At 41.6% G+C, this 27688-nt stretch overlaps 1 protein-coding gene across 10 annotated transcripts in view; it reads right to left on the bottom strand.

The window, feature by feature from the left end:
- LOC110518852 (ephrin type-B receptor 4b) overlaps positions 1–25376 on the bottom strand; it is a 62002-nt gene extending 36626 nt beyond the window's left edge. For 9 of the 10 annotated variants that reach the window (XM_090183277.1, XM_090183273.1, XM_090183276.1 and 6 more), the window contains exons 1-6: positions 24353–25376; positions 8439–8509; positions 3747–3889; positions 3344–3485; positions 2219–2368; positions 1794–2037 (exon numbers count right to left, since the gene is read on the bottom strand). In XM_090183277.1, the coding sequence (XP_090039403.1) occupies positions 1794–2037; positions 2219–2368; positions 3344–3485; positions 3747–3889; positions 8439–8509; positions 24353–24443 (841 nt within the window). In that variant the 5' untranslated portion in view covers positions 24444–25376. Of the gene's footprint in view, positions 1–1793; positions 2038–2218; positions 2369–3269; positions 3486–3746; positions 3890–8438; positions 8510–24352 lie in introns of those variants that run through there. The other variant, XM_090183279.1, reaches the window with a different exon arrangement.
- Between the last annotated feature and the right edge of the window lie 2312 nt (positions 25377–27688).

Below are 27688 nucleotides of genomic sequence, written 5' to 3' on the forward strand. Positions count from 1 at the left end.
TGTGTGTGTGTGTGTGTGTGTGTGTGTGTGTGTGCGTGCGTGTGTCTCCGCTGTGTGTGTGTGTGTGTGTGTGATACAGTAGCGTATCCTATCACTCCCAGCTATAGAATACAGATGAGCCTCAGCTTTGCAGGTGGAGCAGGGTGTGGTGAGGTGCAGCGTGGGTAATTTGACCCGGGAGAGAGACGACACCCTGGCTCATCTCTCCAACATTTCTCTTTCATTCTCTTGTTCTCTCTATCCCTCTGTTCCTTTGATGTGGTTTTATTCCCAGACTGACACACCTCTCCTTTTCCATACACTGAACTGGCTAACACACAGACACAATGCCTCTCTCTCTCACACACACACACACACACGCACACAGACACACACACACACACACACACACACACACACACACACACACACACACACACAGTGCCTCTCTCTCTCACACACACACACACACACACACACACACACACACACACACACACACACACACACACACACACACACACACACACACACAGTGCCTCACTCTCACACACACACACACACACACACACAGTGCCTCACTCTCACACACACACACACACACACACACACACACACACACACACACACACACACACACACACACACACACACACACACACAGTGCCTCTCTCTCACACACACACAAGGCTTTAGAGCAGCAGGTTGACCTCTAACCTCTATCACTCACCAAGACTTTTCTCTCCTTCCTTCTTCCCACAACTCTCCATCCCTTCCACAACTTTCCATATTGTTACCATCTCCCTCTAGTCTGTTACCATCTCTCTTCTGTTTCTCCATCTAGTCTGTTACCATCTCCCTCTAGTCTGTTACCATCTCTCTTCTGTTTCTCCATCTAGTCTGTTACCATCTCCATCTAGTCTGTTACCATCTCTCTTCTGTTTCTCCATCTAGTCTGTTACCATCTCCCTCTAGTCTGTTACCATCTCTCTTCTGTTTCTCCATCTAGTCTGTTACCATCTCCCTCTAGTCTGTTACCATCTCTCTTCTGTTTCTCCATCTAGTCTGTTACCATCTCCCTCTAGTCTGTTACCATCTCCCTCTAGTCTGTTACCATCTCTCTTCTGTTTCTCCATCTAGTCTGTTACCATCTCCCTCTAGTCTGTTACCATCTCTCTTCTGTTTCTCCATCTAGTCTGTTACCATCTCCCTCTAGTCTGTTACCATCTCTCTTCTGTTTCTCCATCTAGTCTGTTACCATCTCCCTCTAGTCTGTTACCATCGCTCTTCTGTTTATCTCTGTTACTCTCTCTGACATATTATCTCTGTTACTCTCTCTGACATATTATCTCTGTTACTCTCTCTGACATATTATCTCTGTTACTCTCTCTGGCATATTATCTCTGTTCCTCTCTCTGGCATATTGTCTCTGTTACTCTCTCTGACATATTATCTATGTTACTCTCTCTGGCATATTATCTCTGTTACTCTCTCTGGCATATTATCTCTGTTACTCTCTCTGGCATATTATCTCTGTTACTCTCTCTGACATATTATCTCTGTTACTCTCTCTGGCATATTATATTATCTCTGTTACTCTCTCTGACATATTATCTCTGTTACACTCTCTGACATTTATCTCTGTTACTCTCTGACATATTATCTCTGTTACTCTCTCTGACATATTATCTCTGTTACTCTCTCTGACATATTATCTCTGCTACTCTCTCTGACATATTATCTATGTTACTCTCTCTGACATATTATCTCTGTTACTCTCTCTGACATATTATCTCTGTTGCTCTCTCTCTCACCTTTGCATCGGAGGTCTGTGTCTGTAGCTTCATACCCTGGCCGACAGGCGCAGGCAGTGGCCGGCTGACCGACCCACTGTCCGTCCTCACCGCACAGCATGCTGGGAGGGCGTGCCAGCTCGCCCGGGGGGGTCACGGCGTTGTCTACACACTCTCCTTGAGCCCCCTCCACCAAGGTATGTGGAACAGTCTCAGGGAATCGGGAGAAGGAACGCGTCAGGGTGGGGCACTTCTTAAAATACACCTTGGGGACAAAATACAGGTTAGAAAGAAACTAGAAAGTAAAGAAATGTATCGATTGATTGACCTCAGAATACGCACATTCGCCTAGGATTTTGTAAAACTTCAGAAAACTGTGGACTGTTGAAAGACACAACAAACACTAGTTTGAGGTAAAGGTAAGGGACTTGTTAAAGATCTCGTACCCTGACAGCCAATAAGGCCATGCAGACTCCCTGTGCCTGGAAGGCTAGGTACACGCCCCTTTTAGTCAACCGACTAATCCTGAGAGTCTTCACGTTGGACTTCCTCTCTCCGCCCCTACGAAGCAGGAAGTCAGCTGCTACTGTGTCCACCTGGGAATCAGAGGGTTAGACAGGATGGTAAACCAATAAGGTCATCTGGAGGGGTCAGAGGGTTAGACAGGATGGTAAACCAAGAAGGTCATCTGGAGGGGTCGGAGGGTTAGACAGGATGGTAAACCAAGGTCGTCTGGAGGGGTCTTCCTGTAATGGTCCATAAACAAACTAACAAGGAAGGATTGTTTGTTTGTTTGGTTGGTTGGTTGTCAATGGGAACACACTCCAACCCTGTTGGTAGGTTCTCTGACTCTTACTACACTAGCTAGCTTCAAGTCAGTTGGTAGGTTCTCTGACTCTTAATACACTAGCTAGCTTCAAGTCAGTTGGTAGGTTCTCTAACTCTTAATACACTAGCTAGCTTCAAGTCAGTTGGTAGGTTCTCTGACTCTTAATACACTAGCTAGCTTCAAGTCAGTTGTTAGGTTCTCTGACTCTTAATACACTAGCTAGCTTCAAGTCAGTTGGTAGGTTCTTTAACTCTTAATACACTAGCTAGCTTCAAGTCAGTTGGTAGGTTCTCTAACTCTTAATACACTAGCTAGCTTCAAGTCAGTTGTTAGGTTCTCTGACTCTTAATACACTAGCTAGCTTCAAGTCAGTTGGTAGGTTCTCTGACTCTTAATACACTAGCTAGCTTCAAGTAAGTTGGTAGGTTCTCTAACTCTTAATACACTAGCTAGCTTCAAGTCAGTTGGTAGGTTCTCTAACTCTTAATACACTAGCTAGCTTCAAGTCCGTTTCTTCAGGAGTTGCATATGGCTTCACCACATAGCCACGAAAGTGACAAAATGACACATTTCCATATTTGTCTAAAAATGACTTCATTTCAAAGGAGTGCTGTACTGCACTTCAGACACTCCAATCACAACGTTCTATGTATCCATGGGAACCGTACCTTAGTATAGGGGTTTTCCATCCAGGCAGGGTGTGTGTCTGTCTGATAGTTCTATGTATCCATGGGAACCGTACCTTAGTATAGGGGTTTTCCATCCAGGCAGGGTGTGTGTTGGTAGCTTCGTCCGTGTCTGTCTGATAGTAGTGCAGGTTGAACGTCTCCTTACAGGACCGGTGGGAGTTGAAGGGAAGAGACGAACACTCCATCATCGTAAACCTGTCAATCAATATATACATCGATACAATAATCAATCAATCAACAAGTCAATCAAATGTATTTATGAAGCCATTTTTTACATCTTCATGTGTTACAGAAACACAGGCTAAAACCCCAAAGAGCAGGCAATGCAGAGGCAGAAGCACAGCAAAAACTCTCTACAAGGAAGAAACCTAGAGAGTAACCCAGCGACCACAAACAATGAATCAACCAATCACTGAACATATTCATAAACTAATCAACCAATCAGTGTGTCCGTACCGTATCTCTACGTAGAGCACGGAGGCAGTCCTTCGGGGGATCAGCCGGCTCCTAAGCCAATGAGAGGTGCTGCTGTCTCCAGGACACAGCTGATAGGTTCTCACGCTGGTCCCTTCATCATCCAGACCACTCATCTCCTCCCACTGAGACATCATACAATACAGGTTAGAGGGTTATGACATCATATAATACAGGTTAGAGTGTTATTACATCATATAATACAGGTTAGAGTGTTATTACATCATATAATACAGGTTAGAGTGTTATGACATCATATAATACAGGTTAGAGTGTTATGACATCATATAATACAGGTTAGAGTGTTATGACATCATATAATACAGGTTAGAGTGTTATTACATCATAATACAGGTTAGAGTGTTATTACATCATAATACAGGTTAGAGTGTTATTACATCATAATACAGGTTAGAGTGTTATTACATCATAATACAGGTTAGAGTGTTATTACATCATAATACAGGTTAGAGTGTTATTACATCATATAATACAGGTTAGAGTGTTATGACATCATATAATACAGGTTAGAGGGTTATGACATCATACAATACAGGTTAGAGTGTTATTACATCATATAATACAGGTTAGAGTGTTATTACATCATATAATACAGGTTAGAGTGTTATGACATCATATAATACAGGTTAGAGTGTTATGACATCATATAATACAGGTTAGAGTGTTATTACATCATAATACAGGTTAGAGTGTTATTACATCATAATACAGGTTAGAGTGTTATTACATCATAATACAGGTTAGAGTGTTATTACATCATAATACAGGTTAGAGTGTTATTACATCATAATACAGGTTAGAGTGTTATTACATCATATAATACAGGTTAGAGTGTTATGACATCATATAATACAGGTTAGAGGGTTATGACATCATACAATACAGGTTAGAGTGTTATTACATCATATAATACAGGTTAGAGTGTTATTACATCATATAATACAGGTTAGAGTGTTATGACATCATATAATACAGGTTAGAGTGTTATTACATCATAATACAGGTTAGAGTGTTATTACATCATAATACAGGTTAGAGTGTTATTACATCATAATACAGGTTAGAGTGTTATTACATCATAATACAGGTTAGAGTGTTATTACATCATAATACAGGTTAGAGTGTTATTACATCATATAATACAGGTTAGAGTGTTGTTACATCATATAATACAGGTTAGATGGTTATGGTCTCATATAATACAGGTTAGAGTGTTATTACATCATATAATACAGGTTAGAGTGTTATGATATCATATAATACAGGTTAGAGTGTTATTACATCATATAATACAGGTTAGATGGTTATGACATCATATAATACAGGTTAGAGTGTTATTACATCATATAATACAGGTTAGAGGGTTATGACATCATATAATACAGGTTAGAGTGTTGTTACATCATATAATACAGGTTAGAGTGTTATTACATCATATAATACAGGTTAGATGGTTATGGTCTCATATAATACAGGTTAGAGTGTTATTACATCATATAATACAGGTTAGAGTGTTATTACATCATATAATACAGGTTAGAGTGTTATTACATCATATAATACAGGTTAGAGTGTTATGACATCATATAATACAGGTTAGAGTGTTGTTACATCATATAATACAGGTTAGAGTGTTATTACATCATATAATACAGGTTAGATGGTTATGGTCTCATATAATACAGGTTAGAGTGTTATTACATCATATAATACAGGTTAGAGTGTTATTACATCATATAATACAGGTTAGAGGGTTATGACATCATATAATACAGGTTAGATGGTTATGACATCATAGAGTGTTTTTGAGTGCCATGTATATACAACATAAATATACATTTTAAAATAAATAAAAACCCAGTCATGGGAAGCAGAACTAAAATCACCCAGAAAACAGTTACATTCCTCTACAATAGGTCCCATCAAGACTTTAAACTGCCTGAACAGCACCAGAACATCAAGACTTTAAACTGCCTGAACAGCACCAGAACATCAAGACTTTAAACTGTCAGAACAGCACCAGAACATCAAGACTTTAAACTGTCAGAACAGCACCAGAACATCAAGACTTTAAACTGCTGAACAGCACCAGAACATCAAGACTTTAATCTGCCTGAACAGCACCAGAACATCAAGACTTTAATCTGCCTGAACAGCACCAGAACATCAAGACTTTAAACTGCTGAACAGCACCAGAACATCAAGACTTTAAACTGCCCGAACAGCACCAGAACATCAAGACTTTAAACTGCCTGAACAGCACCAGAACATCAAGACTTTAAACTGTCAGAACAGCACCAGAACATCAAGACTTTAAACTGCCTGAACAGCACCAGAACATCAAGACTTTAAACTGCCTGAACAGCACGAGAACATCAAGACTTTAAACTGCTGAACAGCACCAGAACATCAAGACTTTAAACTGCCTGAACAGCACCAGAACATCAAGACTTTAAACTGTCAGAACAGCACCAGAACATCAAGACTTTAAACTGCCTGAACAGCACGAGAACATCAAGACTTTAAACTGCTGAACAGCACCAGAACATCAAGACTTTAAACTGCCTGAACAGCACCAGAACATCAAGACTTTAAACTGTCAGAACAGCACCAGAACATCAAGACTTTAAACTGCCCGAACAGCACCAGAACATCAAGACTTTAAACTGCTGAACAGCACCAGAACATCAAGACTTTAAACTGTTCGAACAGCACCAGAACATCAAGACTTTAAACTGCCTGAACAGCACGAGAACATCAAGACTTTAAACTGTTCGAACAGCACCAGAACATCAAGACTTTAAACTGTCAGAACAGCACCAGAACATCAAGACTTTAAACTGTCTTAACAGCACCAGAACATCAAGACTTTAAACTGCCGAACAGCACCAGAACATCAAGACTTTAAACTGTCAGAACAGCACCAGAACATCAAGACTTTAAACTGTCAGAACAGCACCAGAACATCAAGACTTTAAACTGTTCGAACAGCACCAGAACATCAAGACTTTAAACTGGCTGAACAGCACGAGAACATCAAGACTTTAAACTGTTCGAACAGCACCAGAACATCAAGACTTTAAACTGTCAGAACAGCACCAGAACATCAAGACTTTAAACTGCCCGAACAGCACCAGAACATCAAGACTTTAAACTGCCTGAACAGCACCAGAACATCCAGACTTTAAACTGCTGAACAGCACCAGAACATCAAGACTTTAAACTGCCTGAACAGCACAAGAACATCAAGACTTTAAACTGCCTGAACAGCACCAGAACATCAAGACTTTAAACTGCCTGAACAGCACCAGAACATCAAGACTTTAAACTGCTGAACAGCACCAGAACATCAAGACTTTAAACTGCCTGAACAGCACCAGAACATCCAGACTTTAAACTGCTGAACAGCACCAGAACATCAAGACTTTAAACTGCCTGAACAGCACCAGAACATCAAGACTTTAAACTGCCCGAACAGCACCAGAACATCCAGACTTTAAACTGCCGAACAGCACCAGAACATCAAGACTTTAAACTGTCAGAACAGCACCAGAACATCAAGACTTTAAACTGCTGAACAGCACCAGAACATCAAGACTTTAAACTGCCTGAACAGCACCAGAACATCAAGACTTTAAACTGCCTGAACAGCACGAGAACATCAAGACTTTAAACTGCCTGAACAGCACCAGAACATCCAGACTTTAAACTGTTCGAACAGCACCAGAACATCAAGACTTTAAACTGTCAGAACAGCACCAGAACATCAAGACTTTAAACTGCCTGAACAGCACCAGAACATCAAGACTTTAAACTGCCGAACAGCACCAGAACATCCAGACTTTAAACTGCCGAACAGCACCAGAACATCAAGACTTTAAACTGCTGAACAGCACCAGAACATCAAGACTTTAAACTGCCTGAACAGCACCAGAACATCAAGACTTTAAACTGCCCGAACAGCACCAGAACATCAAGACTTTAAACTGCCTGAACAGCACCAGAACATCAAGACTTTAAACTGTGTTAACAGCACCAGAACATCAAGACTTTAAACTGTGTTAACAGCACCAGAACATCAAGACTTTAAACTGTGTTAACAGCACCAGAACATCAAGACTTTAAACTGTGTTAACAGCACCAGAACATCAAGACTTTAAACTGTGTTAACAGCACCAGAACATCAAGACTTTAAACTGTGTTAACAGCACCAGAACATCAAGACTTTAAACTGCCGAACAGCACCAGAACATCAAGACTTTAAACTGCCTGAACAGCACCAGAACATCAAGACTTTAAACTGCCCGAACAGCACCAGAACATCAAGACTTTAAACTGCCTGAACAGCACCAGAACATCAAGACTTTAAACTGCCGAACAGCACCAGAACATCAAGACTTTAAACTGCCGAACAGCACCAGAACATCAAGACTTTAAACTGTGTTAACAGCACCAGAACATCAAGACTTTAAACTGCCTGAACAGCACCAGAACATCAAGACTTTAAACTGCCGAACAGCACCAGAACATCAAGATGACATGTGTTTTGGAATTGGTTCCAGCAACACGGTGCATTAGTGTGTGTGTGTGTGTGTGTGTGTGTGTGTGTGTGTGTGTTAGTATGTGTGTGTGTGTGTGTGTGTGTGTGTATACCTCAGAGTCTGTGTGTGGGTAAACGGTCCATCGTAGATCTGACGTCTCTAGTTTAGTGTTCATTACCACTTCTAGAGGAGAGAGGGAGGTGACTTAGAATTAAAATAGGATGATATAATATATAACAACATATATTAATAGAACACAATATATAATAATATAATACAAATATATATGATATAATAATATAATATAAAATAGAACAACATGTACAGTGGGGCAAAAAAAGTATTTAGTCAGCCACCAATTGTGCAAGTTCTCCCACTTAAAAATATGAGAGGCCTGTAATTTTCATCATAGGTACACTTCAACTATGACAGACAAAATGAGAAAATAAATCCAGAAAATCACATTGTAGGATATTTATGAATTTATTTGCACATTATGGTGGAAAATAAGTATTTGGTCACCTACAAACATGCAAGATTTCTGGCTCTCACAGACCTGTAACTTCTTGTTTAAGAGGCTCCTCTGTCCTCCACTCGTTACCTGTATTAATGGCACCTGTTTGAACTTGTTATCAGTATAAAGGACACCTGTCCACAACCTCAAACAGTCACACTCCAAACTCAACTTCAAACCACGCTGCTTACCTATTGCAGATTCAGTCTTCCCAGCCTGGTGCAGGTCTACAATTTTGTTTCTGGTGTCCTTTGACAGCTCTTTGGTCTTGGTCATAGTGGAGTTTGGAGTGTGACTGTTTGTCAGCTGTTGTGGACAGGTGTCTTTTATACTGATAACAAGTTCAAACAGGTGCCATTAATACAGGTAACGAGTGGAGGACAGAGGAGCCTCTTAAACAATAAGTTACAGGTCTGTGAGAGCCAGACATCTTGCTTGTTTGTAGGTGACCAAATACTTATTTTCCACCATAATTTGACAAATAAATTCATTAAAAATCCTACAATGCGATTTTCTAGATTTCCTTTCTCATTTTGTCTGTCATAGTTGAAGTGCACCTATGATGAAAATTACAGGCCTCTCTTATCTTTTTAAGTGGGAGAACTTGCACAATTGGTGGCTGACTAAATACTTTTTTTGCCCCACTGTATTAATAGAAAACAATATATTAATAGAAAACAATATATAATAATATAAAACAAATATACACTGCTCAAATAAATAAAGGGAACACTAAAATAACACATCCTAGATCTGAATGAGTTAAATATTCTTATTAAAAACGTTTTTCTTTACATAGTTGAATGTGCTGACAACAAAATCTACCCCAGACATCAGTAGAACTAACACCACAGGAACAGGGTTGTCTACCCCAGACATCAGTAGAACTAACCCTACAGGAACAGGATTGTCTACCCCAGACATCAGTAGAACTAACCCTACAGGAACAGGGTTGTCTACCCCAGACATCAGTAGAACTAACACTACAGGAACAGGGTTGTCTACCCCAGACATCAGTAGAACTAACACTACAGGAACAGGGTTGTCTACCCCAGACATCAGTAGAACTAACACTACAGGAACAGGGTTGTCTACCCCAGACATCAGTAGAACTAACACTACAGGAACAGGGTTGTCTACCCCAGACATCAGTAGAACTAACCCTACAGGAACAGGGTTGTCTACCCCAGACATCAGTAGAACTAACACTACAGGAACAGGGTTGTCTACCCCAGACATCAGTAGAACTAACACTACAGGAACAGGGTTGTCTACCCCAGACATCAGTAGAACTAACATTTCAGGAACAGGGCTATCTATCCCAGACATCAGTAGAACTAACACTACAGGAACAGGGTTGTCTACCCCAGACATCAGTAGAACTAACCCTACAGGAACAGGGTTGTCTACCCCAGACATCAGTAGAACTAACCCTACAGGAACAGGGTTGTCTACCCCAGACATCAGTAGAACTAACCCTACAGGAACAGGATTGTCTACCCCAGACATCAGTAGAACTAACAGTACAGGAACAGGGTTGTCTACCCCAGACATCAGTAGAACTAACACTACAGGAACAGGGTTGTCTACCCCAGACATCAGTAGAACTAACCCTAGAGGAACAGGGTTGTCTACCCCAGACATCAGTAGAACTAACACTACAGGAACAGGGTTGTCTACCCCAGACATCAGTAGAACTAACACTACAGGAACAGGGTTGTCTACCCCAGACATCAGTAGAACTAACACTACAGGAACAGGGTTGTCTACCCCAGACATCAGTAGAACTAACACTACAGGAACAGGGTTGTCTACCCCAGACATCAGTAGAACTAACACTACAGGAACAGGGTTGTCTACCCCAGACATCAGTAGAACTAACACTACAGGAACAGGGTTGTCTACCCCAGACATCAGTAGAACTAACCCTAGAGGAACAGGGTTGTCTACCCCAGACATCAGTAGAACTAACACTACAGGAACAGGGTTGTCTACCCCAGACATCAGTAGAACTAACACTACAGGAACAGGGTTGTCTACCCCAGACATCAGTAGAACTAACACTACAGGAACAGGGTTGTCTACCCCAGACATCAGTAGAACTAACACTACAGGAACAGGGTTGTCTACCCCAGACATCAGTAGAACTAACACTACAGGAACAGGGTTGTCTACCCCAGACATCAGTAGAACTAACAGCTCTATCCTACGGCTCCAGCTGCCATTAGAAATATCTCCCTCCTTTTCTCAAATTCCCTCTTCCCCCCCTTTATGAAACTCTTCCTCTTCTGAAATTCCCTCTTCCCCCTTATGAAACTCTTCTTCCTCTTCTCAAATTCCCTCTTCCCCCCTTAATGAAACTCTTCCTCTTCTGAAATTCCCTCTTCCCCCTTATGAAACTCTTCTTCCTCTTCTGAAATTCCCTCTTTCCCCCTTATGAAACTCTTCCTCCTCTTCTGAAATTCCCTCTTCGCCCCTTATGAAACTCTTTCTCCTCTTCTCAAATTCCTTCTTCCCCCTTATGAAACTCTTCTTCCTCTTCTCAAATTCCCTCTTCCCCCTTATGAAACTCTTCCTCCTCTTCTGAAATTCCCTCTTCGCCCCTTATGAAACTCTTCCTCCTCTTCTCAAATTCCCTCTTCCCCCTTATGAAACTCTTCCTCCTCTTCTCAAATTCCCTCTCCCCCCCTTTGTGAAACTCTCCCTCCTTCTTCTAACTTCACTCACTTTCTTACAAATTCCCATCTCTCTCTCACACACACACACACACACACACACACACACACACACACACACACACACACACACACACACACACACACACACACACAGTAAAGCAACACAGACTATAAAGTGTTGTTTGTCATGTGGTCACCAGACGTCCAGACCCATAAAGCAACACGGCATAACGTCCTCATCAGCAACACCAGACACACAGAGAGACATTCAGTCAGTCAGTTTTCTTAAAACATGTATTATGGATGATATTATTTATTTTTTATTTTTTATTTTTTTTTATTTATTTTACCTTTATTTAACCAGGCAAGTCAGTTAAGAACAAATTCTTATTTTCAATGACGGCCTGGGAACAGTGGGTTAACTGCCTGTTCAGGGGCAGAACGACAGATTTGTTTGTACCTTGTCAGCTCGGGGGTTTGAACTCGCAACCTTCCGGTTACTAGTCCAACGCTCTAACCACTAGGCTACCCTGTCGCCCCTGTCCCTGTCGTTTTCTTTACTATGTTAAATTAGAGAACGTCTCCCTCTCAGTTTTCCGTATCATTCCTGCTCTGCTACAGAGTGGAACACTTTCCCTGACACATTGTAATTACACACACACACACACACACACACACACACACACACACACACACACACACACACACACACACACACACACACACACACACACACACACACACACACACACACACACACACAGAGAGAGAGAGAGAGATCTGCAATTACCCTCATAGTTTAATCAAGCAGAGAATTAGAGAGTGTACAACGTGAAACAGAATTAACAAAAACCAGAGCAAACTAGAATGCTATTTGGCCCTAAACAGAGAGTACACAGTGGCAGAATAACTGACCACTGTGACTGACCCAAACTTAAGGAAAGCTTTGACTATGTACAGACTCAGTGAGCATAGCCTTGCTATTGAGAAAGGCCACCATAGGCAGACATGGCTCTCAAGAGAAGACAGGCTATGTGCACACTGCCAACAAAATGAGGTGGAAACTGAGCTGCACTTCCTAACCTCCTGCCTAATGTATGACCATATTAGAGACACATATTTCCCTCAGATTGCACAGATCCACAAAGAATTAGAAAACAAACCCAATCTTGATAAACTCCCATATCTACTGGGTAAAATACCACAGTGTTTAATCAGAGCAGCAAGATTTGTGACCTGTTGCCACAAGAAAAGGGCAACCAGTGAAGAACAAACACCGTTGTAAATACAACCCATATTTATGTTTATTTATTTTCCCTTTTGTACTTTAACTATTTGCACATCATTACAACACTGTATATAGATATTTATTTATAATGTCTTTATTCTTTTGGAATGTAATGTTTACTGTTAATTTTTATTTTTTATTACACTTTTGTATATTATCTACCTCACTTGCTTTGGCAATGTTAACACATGTTTCCCATGCCAATAAAGCCCCTTGAATTGAATTGAGAGGAGTCGACAGAGCGTAACCGACGTGAATTCCTCAGGTTCACACACTTAACAAGATCCTTGACCTACCAACACCACACAATCACACACTCACACTCACACACACACACACACACACTCACACACACACAAGCTCTTAATGTGAGTCTGTCTGATAAAACTAATCCCTGCTTTAAAACAGACTGAGAAGAGTTGAAAGGAGAGGGGGAGAGGAGAGGAGAGGAGAGGAGACGAGACGAGACGAGACGAGACGAGACGAGAGGAGAGGAGAGGAGAGGAGAGGAGAGGAGAGGAGAGGAGAGGAGAGGAGAGGAGAGGAGAGGAGAGGAGGAAAGGAGGTGAGGAGAGGAGGAGATGGTAGGGGGAGGAGTAAGAAAAGGAAGGAAAGAGGGAGATGTAGTTGAGATGAAGGACAGTAGAAGAAGACAGTAGAAGAAGTCTGTAGAAGAAGACAGTAGAAGAATACTGTAGAAGAATACTGTAGAAGAAGACAGTGGAAGAAGACTGTAGAAGAAGACAGTAGAATAAGACAGTAGAAGAAGACTGGAAGAAGACTGTAGAAGAAGACTACAGAATAAAACTGAAGAAGAAGACAGTAGAAGAAGACAGTAGAAGAAGACAGTGGAAGAAGACTGTAGAAGAAGACAGTAGAATAAGACAGTAGAAGAAGACAGTGGAATAAGACAGTAGAAGAAGACTACAGAATAAGACTGTAGAAGAAGACTGTAGAAGAAGACTGGAATAAAACATTTTTTAGATGTGATTTATTAGGATCCCCATTAGCCGACGCCAATGGAAACAGCTAGTCTTACTGGGGGTCCGACACATAACGAAAACGACATTACAGACTAAATACTTTTTACATACATTTCAAAACATTAGACAGTGGAAGAAGACAGTGGAAGAAGATAGTAGAAGAAGACAGTGGAAGAAGACTGTAGAAGAAGACAGTGGAAGAAGACTGTAGAAGAAGACAGTGGAAGAAGACTGTAGAAGAAGACAGTGGAAGAATACTGTGGAAGAAGACCATGGAAGAAGACTGGGGAAGAAGACTGTAGAAGAAGACAGTGGAAGAAGACTGTAGAAGAAGACTGTGGAAGAATACGGTGGAAGAAGACAGTAGAAGAAGACAGTAGAAGACTGTGGAAGAAGACAGTGGAAGAAGACAGTAGAAGCCTGTGGAAGAAGACAGTAGAAGACTGTAGAAGAAGACTGTAGAAGAAGACTGGAATAAAACATTTTTTAGATGTGATTTATTAGGATCCCCATTAGCCGACGCCAATGGAAACAGCTAGTCTTACTGGGGGTCCGACACATAACGAAAACGACATTACAGACTAAATACTTTTTACATACATTTCAAAACATTAGACAGTGGAAGAAGACAGTGGAAGAAGATAGTAGAAGAAGACAGTGGAAGAAGACTGTAGAAGAAGACAGTGGAAGAAGACTGTAGAAGAAGACAGTGGAAGAAGACTGTAGAAGAAGACAGTGGAAGAATACTGTGGAAGAAGACCATGGAAGAAGACTGGGGAAGAAGACTGTAGAAGAAGACAGTGGAAGAAGACTGTAGAAGAAGACTGTGGAAGAATACGGTGGAAGAAGACAGTAGAAGAAGACAGTAGAAGACTGTGGAAGAAGACAGTGGAAGAAGACAGTAGAAGCCTGTGGAAGAAGACAGTAGAAGACTGTAGAAGAAGACTGTAGAAGAAGACTGGAATAAAACATTTTTTAGATGTGATTTATTAGGATCCCCATTAGCCGACGCCAATGGAAACAGCTAGTCTTACTGGGGGTCCGACACATAACGAAAACGACATTACAGACTAAATACTTTTTACATACATTTCAAAACATTAGATAGTGGAAGAAGACAGTGGAAGAAGATAGTAGAAGAAGACAGTGGAAGAAGACTGTAGAAGAAGACAGTGGAAGAAGACTGTAGAAGAAGACAGTGGAAGAAGACTGTAGAAGAAGACAGTGGAAGAATACTGTGGAAGAAGACCATGGAAGAAGACTGGGGAAGAAGACTGTAGAAGAAGACAGTGGAAGAAGACTGTAGAAGAAGACTGTGGAAGAATACGGTGGAAGAAGACAGTAGAAGAAGACAGTAGAAGACTGTGGAAGAAGACAGTGGAAGAAGACAGTAGAAGCCTGTGGAAGAAGACAGTAGAAGACTGTGGAAGAAGACAGTAGAAGAAGACAGTAGAAGAAGACAGTAGAAGACTGTGGAAGAAGACAGTAGAAGAAGACAGTAGAAGACTGTGGAAGAAGACAGTAGAAGAAGACAGTAGAAGAAGACAGTAGAAGACTGTGGAAGAAGACAGTAGAAGAAGACTGTGGAAGAAGCCAGTAGAAGAAGACAGTAGAAGACTGTGGAAGAAGACAGTAGAAGAAGACAGTAGAAGCCTGTTGAAGAAGACAGTAGAAGACTGTGGAAGAAGACAGCAGAAGCCTGTGGAAGAAGACAGTAGAAGCCTGTGGAAGAAGACAGTAGAAGACTGTGGAAGAAGACAGTAGAAGACTGTGGAAGAAGACAGTAGAAGAAGACAGTAGAAGAAGACAGTAGAAGACTGTGGAAGAATACAGTAGAAGACTGTGGAAGAAGACAGTAGAAGACTGTGGAAGAAGACAGTAGAAGACTGTGGAAGAGGACAGTAGAAGAAGACAGTAGAAGAAGACAGTAGAAGACTGTGGAAGAAGACAGTAGAAGAAGACAGTAGAAGACTGTGGAAGAAGACAGTAGAAGAAGACAGTAGAAGACTGTGGAAGAAGACAGTAGAAGAAGACAGTAGAAGAAGACAGTAGAAGACTGTGGAAGAAGACTGTGGAAGAAGACAGTAGAAGAAGACAGTGGAAGAAGACAGTAGAAGACTGTGGAAGAAGACAGTAGAAGAAGACAGTAGAAGAAGACAGTAGAAGAAGACTGTGGAAGAAGACAGTAGAAGACTGTGGAAGAAGACAGTAGAAGAAGACAGTAGAAGAAGTCAGTAGAAGACTGCAGAAGAAGATAGTAGAAGAAGACAGTAGAAGAAGACAGTAGAAGACTGTGGAAGAAGACAGTAGAAGAAGTCAGTAGAAGACAGTAGAAGAAGACAGTAGAAGAAGACAGTAGAAGAAGACAGTAGAAGAAGACTGTGGAAGGAGACAGTAGAAGAAGACTGTGGAAGAAGACAGTAGAAGAAGACAGTAGAAGAAGACAGTAGAATACTGTGGAAGAAGACAGTAGAAGAAGACAGTAGAAGACAGTAGAAGAAGACAGTAGAAGACTGTGGAAGAAGACAGTAGAAGAAGACAATAGAAGACTGTGGAAGAAGACAGTAGAAGAAGACAGTAGAAGAAGACAGTAGAAGACAGTAGAAGACTGTGGAAGAAGACAGTAGAAGAAGACAGTAGAAGACTGTGGAAGAAGACAGTAGAAGAAGACTGTGGAAGAAGACAGTAGAAGAAGACTGTGGAAGAAGACTGTAGAAGAAGACAGTAGAAGACTGTGGAAGAAGACAGTAGAAGAGGACAGTAGTAGAAGACTGTGGAAGAAGTTTCTACATGCTTTTTAGATGTTTCTACAAGCTTTATAAAGCTTCCAAAAGAGGGACTTCATCTTGAAGGAGTCAGAGAGGGATTAGGAAAACCACAGAAAACTTCCTAACATCAGACGACTGCTTTCTGCTGTTTAAACCACGAGAGACACAGTCACTCACATGTTTACACAACACACATTTAACAACCGCACTGATGGAATCAACACTCAGAAGAGGAGGAAGGGGGAGGAGGGGAGGAAGGAGGAGGGGAGAAGAAGGGAGGGAGGAAGAAGGGAGAGAGGAGGGGAGGGGAGGGGAGGAAGGAGGGATGGAGGGAGGGAGGGAGGAAGAAGGGGGAGGAGGGGAGGAAGAAGGAGGGGAGGAGGGAACGAAGAAGGGAGAGAGGAGGGGAGGAAGGAGGGAGGGAGGAAGAAGGAGGGAGGAGGGGAGGAAGAAGGGATGGAAGAAAGGAGAGAGGAGGGGAGGAAGAAGGAGGGTAGGAAGAAGGAGGGAGGAGGGGAGGAAGAAGGGAGGGAAGAAAGGAGAGAGGAGGAGAGGAAGAAGGAGGGAGGAGGGGAGGAAGAAGGAGGGAGGAAGAGGGGAGGGGAGGAAGAAGGAGGAAGGAGGGGAGGAAGAAGGGAGGGAGGAGGGAAGAAAGGAGGGAGGAGGAAGAAGGGAAGGAAGAAAGGAGGGAGGAGGGGAGGAAGAAGGAAGGGAAGAAAAGACGAGGAAGAAAGGGAGAAACAGAAGGCAGGGTGGTGATGTTGTGAGGATGAGACAGAATAAAGGAGGAAGGAGATTATACAGTGAATGTATATTACACACAGCGCATTCGGAAAGAATTCAGACCCCATGACTTTATTTTGTTTGTTACGTTACAGACTTATTATAAAATGGATTAACTTGTTTCCCCTCCCACCTCCCCCCAATCAATCTACACAATACCCCATAATGACTAAATACCCCATAATGACTCAATACCCCATAATGACTCAATGCCCCATAATGACTCAATACCCCATAATGACTCAATACCCCATAATGACTCAATGCCCCATAATGACACAATACCCCATAATGACTCAATACCCCATAATGACACAATACCCCATAATGACTCAATACCCCATAATGAATCAATACCCCATAATGACTCAATACCCCGTAATGACTCACTATCCCATAATGACACAATACCCCATAATGACTCAATACCCCATAATGACCCAATACCCCATAATGACTCAATAGCCCATAATGACACACTACCCCATAATGACTCAATACCCCATAATGACTCAATACCCCATAATGACTCAATACCCCGTAATGACACACTATCCCATAATGACTCAATACCCCATAATGACTCAATACCCCATAATGACTCAATACCCCGTAATGACACACTATCCCATAATGACTCAATACCCCATAATGACTCAATACCCCATAATGACACAATACCCCCATAATGACATACGTTTTTTGGATGTAGTTTAGCTGTAGTTTGGATATAGTTTAGGTGTAGTTTGACATAGTTTAGGTGTAGTTTGGATTTAGTTTAGATGTAGTTTGGATATAGTTTAGATGTAGTTTGGATATAGTTTGGGTGTAGTTTAGGTGTAGTTTGGATGTAGTTTAGGTGTAGTTTGGATGTAGTTTAGATGTAGTTTGGATATAGTTTAGATGTAGTTTGGATATAGTCTAGGTGTTGTTTAGGTGTAGTTTGGATATAGTTTGGGTGTAGTTTGGAGAGAGTTTAGATGTAGTTTGGTTAAAGTTTGGGTGTAGTTTGGATAGAGTTTAGATGTAGTTTGGATATAGTTTAGGTGTAGTTTGGATGTAGTTTAGGTGTAGTTTGACATAGTTTAGGTGTAGTTTGGATATAGTTTAGCTGTAGTTTGGATATAGTTTAGGTGTAGTTTGACATAGTTTAGGTGTAGTTTGGATATAGTTTAGCTGTAGTTTGGATATAGTTTAGGTGTAGTTTAGGTGTAGTTTGGATATAGTTTATGTGTAGTTTGGATATAGTTTAGGTGTAGTTTGGATATAGTTTATGTCACGGCTTCCACCAAAGTCGTTTCCTCTCCTTGTTCGGGCGGTGTTCGGCGGTCGGCGTCACCGGTCTTCTTGCCATCATCATTTTCCATTTGTTTTGTCTTGTTTTCTTACACACCTGGTTTCCATTTCCCTCATTAATTGTTGTGTATTTAACCCTCTGCTCCCCCCATGTCCATGTGTGGAATTGTTTGTTTGTTAAGTGCTTGTGCGCTATGTTACTGGTGCGTGTCAGGTTTTGTACCCATGTAGGTTCTTTTTGTATTGCCGTGGGTTTTGTATTAAACTGCTCCAGCTATTACCTATCTCTGCTCTCCTGCGTCTGACTTCACTGCCACCAGTTACGCAACCCTTACAGTTTAGGTGTAATTTGGTTATAGTTTAGGTGTAGTTTGGATATAGTTTAGGTGTAGTTTGGGTGTAGTTTGGATATAGTTTAGATTGGATATAGTTTGACATAGTTTAGCTGTAGTTTGGGTGTAGTTTGGATATAGTTTAGGTGTAGTTCAGATAAAGTTTGACATAGTTTAGCTGTAGTTTGGATATAGTTTAGGTGTAGTTTAGATAAAGTTTGACATAGTTTAGCTGTAGTTTGGGTGATCGGAATGGACCGATTAATTAGGGCCGCTTTCATAACAATCGGAAATCTGTATTTTTGGGCGTCGATTTGCATATTAAAAAAAAAAACGTTTTTATATATTAGTTTTTTTTATATATACCTTTATTTAACACGGCAAGTCAGTTAAGAACACATTCTTATTTTCAATGACGGCCTAGGAACAGTGGGTTAACTGCCTTGTTCAGGGGCAGAACAACAGATTTTCACCTTGTCAGCTCGGGGGATCCAATCTTGCAACCTTACAGTTAACTAGTCCAACGCAATAACGACCTGCCTCTCTCTCGTCGCACTCCACAAGGAGACTACCTGTTACGCGAATGCAGTAAGCCAAGGTAAGTTCCTAGCTAGCATTAAACTTATCTTATAAAAAACAATCAATCATAATCACAAGTTAACTACACATGGTTGAGGATATTACTAGATGTTATCTAGCATGTCCTGCATTGCATATAATCTGACTGAGCACACAAGTATCTAAGCATCTGACTGAGCGGTGGTAGGCAGAAGCAGGCGCGTAAACATTAATTCAAACAGCACTTTCGTGCATTTTGCCAGCAGCTCTTCGTTGTGCGTCAAGCATTGCGCTGTTTATGACTTCAAGCCTATCAACTTGCGAGATGAGGCTTGTGTAACCGAAGTGAAATGGCTAGCTAGTTAGCGCGCGCTAATAGCGTTTCAAACATCACTCGCTCTGAGCCTTGCAGTAGTTGTTTCCCTTGCTCTGCATGGGTAACGCTGCTTCGAGGGTGGCTGTTGTCGTTGTGTTCCTGGTTCGAGCCCAGGGAGGAGCGAGGAGAGGGACGGAAGCTAATAGTCAAAGGTTAATGAAATACAAATGGTATAGAGGGAAATAGTCCTATAATTCCTATAATAACTACAACCTAAAACTTCTTACCTGGGAATATTGAAGACTCATGTTAAAAGGAACCACCAGCTTTCATATGTTCTCATGTTCTGAGCAAGGAACTGAAACGTTAGCTTTCTTACATAGCACATATTGCACTTTTACTTTCTTCTCCAACACTTTGTTTTTGCATTATTTAAACCAAATTGAACATGATTCATTATTTACTTGAGGCTAAATTGATTTTATTGATATATTATATTAAGTTAAAATAAGTGTTAATTCAGTATCGTTGTAATTGTCATTATTACAAATAAATAAAAATAAATACAAATCGGCCGATTAATTGGTATCGGCTTTTTTGGTCCTCCAATAATCGGTATCGGCGTTGAAAAATCATAATCGGTCGACCTCTAGTTTGGATATGGTTTAGGTGTAGTTTGATATAGTTTAGGTGTAGTTTAGATAAAGTTTGACATAGTTTAGCTGTAGTTTGAGTGTAGTTTAGCTGTAGTTTGGGTGGGCGATCATCAGCTGCGCAAGCTGAATGAGAAGCAGGGAGGAAATTACGTGCTCTTAAAATTGCTTATAACACTAATTCTGTTTGTGATATTAAGATTCTACATAGACCTATTTAGGAAAAGTCAAATGAATCAAAAACATGGCAGAGCATTGAAGAAGGCCATTTGAAGGCCGAAACATCAATCATTTAAACTTGCTTAATAAAACGAAGATGTTTTAATGGCCCCTTTTCCTTTCCAATGAGTAATAAAAATAAGTCAACATGACGCTCTTGGCTCTTATTAGTGTTAGAGCCCTCTGTCCCTGGTCGCTCTGCAATCTACATACACAAACACACCAGGGTTTCCTTTAGCCTGTAATTGTCAGTGTGTGTGTGTGTGTAAGATGGCAGAGAAACCATTGACACTCAGTTCAGATGAAAAAGAAAGACTGAATTTATCAAAGATTCATGGGAGGAGGAGGAATGAGCTGGGGAGAGAGAGAAAGAGAGGGACAGAGAGGGAGGAAGAGAGAATGGGAGGAGGAATGAGCTGGTGAGAGAGAGAAAGAGGGGGACAGAGAGGGAGGAAGAGAGAATGGGAGGAGGAGGAATGAGCTGGTGAGAGAGAGAAAGAGAGGGACAGAGAGGGAGGAAGAGAGAATGGGAGGAAGAGGAAAAAGCTGGGGAGAGAGAGAAAGATTGAGAGAATGGGAGGAAGAGGAATGAGCTGGGGGAGAGAGAGAAAGATTGGGACAAAGAGGGAGGAAGAGGAGAGGGACAGAGAGGGAGGAAGAAGAGACTTAAAAAGAAGAGAAAGAGAGGAAACCAAGAAGAGGAAGAGATTTCACGGTTGTCGTGAAGACCACACAGCAAGACCCCCTCTAAAGTTCAGACACACACAAACACACACAAAACACACACACACACACACAACACTGGTGTATATAGAGTTTATCTGGCTGATAATAATCAGGTTATTAGGATCATAATCAGGTTATTAGGATCATAATCAGGACAATAGGATCATAATCAGGATCATAATCAGGTTAATATGATCATAATCAGGTTATTAGGATCATTATAGGGTTATTAGAATCATAATCAGGTTAATAGGATCATAATCAGGTTAATAGGATCCTAATCAGGATCATAATGAGGTTAATGGGATCATAATCAGGTTAATAGGATCCTAATCAGGATCATAATCAGGTTAATAGGACCATAATTGGGCTATTAGGATCATAATCGGGCTATTAGGATTGTAATCAGGTTAATAGGATCATAATCAGGTTAATATGATCATAATCAGGATCATAATCAGGTTATTAGGATCACAATCAGGTTGTTAGGATCATAATACGGTTAATAGGATCATAATCAGGTTAATATGGTCATAATCAGGTTATTAGGTTCATAATCAGGTTAATGGGATCATAATCAGGTTAATAGGATCCTAATCAGGATCATAATCAGGTTAATAGGATCATAATTGGGTTATTAGGATCATAATCAGGTTATTAGGATCGTAATCAGGTTAATATGATCATAATCAGGATCATAATCAGGTTGTTAGGATTATAATCAGGTTAATAGGATCATAATCAGGTTATTAGGATCATAATCAGGTTATTAGGATCATAATCAGGTTAATATGATCATAATCAGGATCCTAATCAGGTTAATAGGATCATAATCAGGTTATTAGGATCATAATCAGGTTAATAGGATCATAATCAGGATCTAATCAGGTTAATAGGATCATAATCGGGATCCTAAACAGGTTAATATGATCATAATCAGATTAATAGGATCATAATCAGGTTAATAGAATCATAATCAGGATCATAATCAGGTTAATAGGATCATAATCAGGTTATTAGGATCATAATCAGGTTAATATGATCATAATCAGGTTATTAGGATCATAATCTGGGTATTAGGATCATAATCAGGTTAATAGAATCATAATCAGGATCCTAAACAGGTTAATAGGATCACAATCAGATTAATAGGATCATAATCAGGTTAATAGAATCATAATCAGGATCATAATCAGGTTAATAGGATCATAATCAGGTTATTAGGATCATAATCTGGTTATTAGGATCATAATCAGGTTAATAGAATCATAATCAGGATCCTAAACAGGTTAATAGGATCATAATCAGGATCATAATCAGGTTATTAGGGTCATAATCAGGTTATTAGGATCATAATCAGGTTATTAGGATCATAATCAGGTTATTAGGGTCATAATCAGGTTAATTGGATCACAATCAGGTTAATAGGATCACAATCTGGGTAACAAAATATTGTTTCAGGAATGCTAATCTGATACATTACGTTTCTAACAACAGAAATGATTTCAGAAACAATCGGAGATGGCCTCCTTCAGCCTCCTTCACTCACGCCGCCAAACTTACCCTAGTAAAACTGACTATCCTACCGATCCTCGACTTCGGCGACGTCATCTACAAAATTGCTTCCAACACTCTACTCAGCAAACTGGATGCAGTTTATCACAGTGCCATCCGTTTTGTCACTAAAGCACCTTATACCACCCACCACTGCGACTTGTATGCTCTAGTCGGCTGGCCCTCGCTACATATTCGTCGCCAGACCCACTGGCTCCAGGTCATCTACAAGTCCATGCTAGGTAAAGCTCCGCCTTATCTCAGTTCACTGGTTACGATGGCAACACCCATCCGTAGCACGCGCTCCAGCAGGTGTATCTCACTGATCATCCCTAAAGCCAACACCTCATTTGGCCGCCTTTCGTTCCAGTTCTCTGCTGCCTGTGACTGGAACGAATTGCAAAAATCGCTGAAGTTGGAGACTTTTATCTCCCTCACCAACTTCAAACATCTGCTATCTGAGCAGCTAACCGATCGCTGCAGCTGTACATAGTCTATTGGTAAATAGCCCACCCATTTTCACCTACCTCATCCCCATACTGTTTTTATTTATTTATTTTTATTTTTCTGCTCTTTTGCACACCAATATCTCTACCTGTACATAACCATCTGATCATTTATCACTCCAGTGTTAATCTGCATAATTGTAATTATTTGCCTACCTTCTCATGCCTTTTGCACACAATGTATATATAGACTCCCCTTTTTCTACTGTGTTATTGACTTGTTAATTGTTTACTCCATGTGTAACTCTGTGTTGTCTGTTCACACTGCTATGCCTTATCTTGGCCAGGTCGCAGTTGCAAATGAGAACTTGTCCTCAACTAGCCTACCTGGTTAAAAAAAGGTGAAATAAATAAATAAAAAAATAAAATGGTGGGTGACGAAATCCCCTTGTGCTTTTTAGGTGGAATGACCCAACAGGCCACCCACACACACACACACACACACACACACACACACACACACACACACACACACACACACACCTTGGGTATTATGCCTATTGTCTTTTATAGCTGCCGGTCTGCCTGTCTGAAACCTCAATCAGTTTCACAGTAATCAACATCTCGAATCCTACTTCATGGTTTCTCCCTGATCACAGACTGTCTCCATGTGAAGCTTTGTGTCAACAAAAACAAAAAACGTTTTTTTAAATCATGTTGGTCCTCAAATTTAAATCAAATGAACTACCCTATTTAGCCTATGTCTCACAATAAATGTTCTAAGTAAGTGTGGAGAGAGAGATTCACAGTCTGTATATTAATAAAACAATAACACAACATGGCACAAAACCATTGATCAAATATTCGTTTTATAGATTTTTTTTTTTGTTTAAATTAAACTTCTTCACGTACCTTCCTCTGCCATACAAGGTGACAAAACCAGCTCGATCAGCACGAGCCACAACACGGTCACGGTGCTCCAATTGCCCCCGCGCCGCTCCATACCGGCCAGGTACTCCCGTTACTCTCCTGGATTATTGATCACCGATCAGAACCTCTGTCCCGGTGGGGTGTCAGCTAGGTCCAGTGTCGGCACGCCGCGCCACCCACATCAGTCACGAAAAGCAGTTAACTCGGTCTCCGCGAGGTCAGCAGTCATCATCAACAACCGGTCATATTCCCTCTTTTATCCGTAGTTTTTTTGTTTTTTTAAGGTTAGCGTTAATTATTTAACCTACCGCCAAAAACGCTGAAGTCCCCAGGATCAAAGCAAAAGTCAAAACAAGTTTATAATCCCACCTGAAACTCCTCCTTGTTCCTCCGCTATCCACTGTGTCCTCATTTCCTCTGAGCCCGGAGAGAGGGGTATGGAGGGGTATGGGGGATAGGAGAAAGAACAGAGACTATATGAGCTAGTGTTCCCCTCCCTGTGGCCGGGCTGAGGCTGCTGTCTGCCGGGTAGTTTAGTAACTGGAGCCCGGGGAATTCACACGATCCAGGACCAGAGACCAAAGAGACGAGGCATAGCCCGCTACACACTTACCTCGCAAACACACACTATTTCACACACACACAAACACACACACACACACACACACACACACACACACACCGCCCGTTCTCTCTCTATCAACAACAGCATTCCAGTTGGAAATTAAATCCAGCGGTCAGTCTTTTCCCCTCTTTCGTTCGTTCTTTCTTTCTTTCTTTCTTTCTTTTCAAACGCTGCCCTAATATCCACGCATCGTCGCTATTTCTGAACGTTAAAACTATGACATAAACTATTCAACAGCGCGGCAGTGTATCGTTATAAATAACAAGATAATATATTCAGAAAGTGTGTCCGTAGCTCTCTGCTGCTGATCCTGACACGAGACACTAACTACTGCTGTTGTCCCGGAGCCCCTCAGTCTGCCAGATTCCACCCACACCCTGCTATTGGCCAGTTAATCTGTCGGTCAGCAAGGACCTGAATGACAATAGGGTGATATGAAGGACTGAGTGACATGAGAGAATTCAACGGAATGGTAGATTTTATAATGGGAAAAGTATGTCTCTCTCTCCCTCGTCCATTTTCTTTTTCTAACTTTACCCCCTATCCGTCTCTCTCCCCTTCTCTTCCCCTCTCAGTTCAGTTCAGAAGGCTTTATATTGGCGTCAGAAGCACTATATTGGCGTTGAAGCACGTGTTTACATTGTAGAACCAAGTGAGAAAAAAACAACAAGTGAGAAGTGAGAAGAAACACAAAATAAGATAATAAAAAAAACATTACAGGTAATCAACATGTACAGTAACCATTCATAAAGACAGGTCAGGTAATCAACATGTACAGTAACCATTCATAAAGACAGGTCAGGTAATCAACATGTACAGTAACCATTCATAAAGACAGGTCAGGTAATCAACATGTACAGTAACCATTCATAAAGACAGGTCAGGTAATCAACATGTACAGGAACCATTCATAAAGACAGGCCAGGTAATCAACATGTACAGTAACCATTCATAAAGACAGGTCAGGTAATCAACATGTACAGTAACCATTCATAAAGACAGGTCAGGTAATCAATATATACATGCTATATACAGGGGGTACCGGTACAGAGTCAATGTGGAGGCTATATACAGGGGGTACCGGTACAGAGTTAATGTGGAGGTGATTTACAGGGGGTATTGTTTCAGAGTCAATGTGCCGGTGCACTGTTTAGTCAAGGTAATTGAGGTAATATGTACATGTAGGTAGAGTTAAAGTGACTATGCATAGATAATAAACAGAGAGTAGCAGCAGCGTAAAAGAGGGGTTGGCGGGTGGGGAGGGGCGGGACACAATGCATACAGTCTGGGTATATACAGGGGGGAACCGGTACAGAGTCAATGTGCGGGGCCACCGGTTAGTCGGGGTAATTGACGTAATGTGTACATGAATGTATAGTTAAAATGACTATGCATAGCTGATAAACAGAGAGTGAGGGGGCGGGGGGTCCTACACTTGGCGCTCTGGTATCGCTTGCCATGCGGTAGCAGAGAGAACTGGGGTGGCTTGGGTCTTTGACCATTTTTAAGGCCTTCCTCTGACACCGCCTGGTGTAGAGGTCCTGGATGGCAGGTAACTTAGTCCCAGGGATGTACTGGGCCTTACGCACTACCCTCTGTAGTGCCTTGCGGTCGGAGGCCAAGTAGTTGCCGTACCAGATAGTGATGCAACCAGTCAGAATGCTCTCGATGGTTCAGCTGTTATCCTTTTGAGGATCTGAGGACCAATGCCAAATCTTTTTAGTTTCCTGAGGGGGAATAGGTTTTGTCGTGCCCTTCTTCACGACTGTCTTGGTGTACTTGGACCATGTTAGTTTGTTGGTGATGTGGACACCAAGGAACTTGAAGCTCTCAACCTGCTCCACTACAGCCACGTTGATGAGAATGGGGGCCTGTTCGGTCCTCCTTTTCCTGTAGTCCACAATCACCTTTGTCTTGCTCACATTGAGGGAGAGGTTGTTATCCTGGCACCACCCGGCCAGGTCTCTGACCACCTTCCTATAGGCTGTCTCATCGTTGTTGGTGATCAGGCCTACCACTGTTGCGTTGTCTGAAAACGTAATGATGGTGCTGGACTCGTGCCTGGCCATGCAGTCGTGGGTGAACAGGGAGTACAGTAGGAGACTGAGCACGCACCCCTGAGGGGTTCCAGTGTTGAGGATCAGCGTGGCAGATGTGTTGTTACCTACCCTCACCACCTGGGGGTGGCCTGTCAGGAAGTTCAGGTCCAGATGCAGGGGAGGTGTTTCGTTCCAGGATCCTTAGCTTAGTGATGAGCTTTGAGGGCACTATGGTGTTGAACGCTGTAGTCAATGAATAGCATTCTCACATAGGTGTTCCTTTTGTCCAGGTGGGAAAGGGCAGTGTGGAGTGGAATAGAGATTGAATCATCTGTGGATCTGTTGGGGCGCTATGTTGGGGCGCTATGCACCTGATCACATGACTGAACAGTAGTCCAGGTGAGATGAAATTAGGGCCTGTAGGACTTGCCTTGTTGATAGTGTTGTTAAGAAGGTAGAAACTAGGGCCTGCCTTGTTGATAGTGTTGTTAAGAAGGTAGAAACTAGGGCCTGTAGGACCTGCCTTGTTGATAGTGTTGTTAAGAAGGTAGAAACTAGGGCCTGTAGGACCTGCCTTGTTGATAGTGCTGTTAAGAAGGTAGAAACTAGGACCTGTAGGACCTGCCTTGTTGATAGTGTTGTTAAGAAGGTAGA

This window comes from Oncorhynchus mykiss, chromosome 9, assembly GCF_057628025.1.
Source record: "Oncorhynchus mykiss isolate SJ-2025 chromosome 9, ASM5762802v1, whole genome shotgun sequence".
Classification (NCBI taxonomy): domain Eukaryota; kingdom Metazoa; phylum Chordata; class Actinopteri; order Salmoniformes; family Salmonidae; genus Oncorhynchus; species Oncorhynchus mykiss.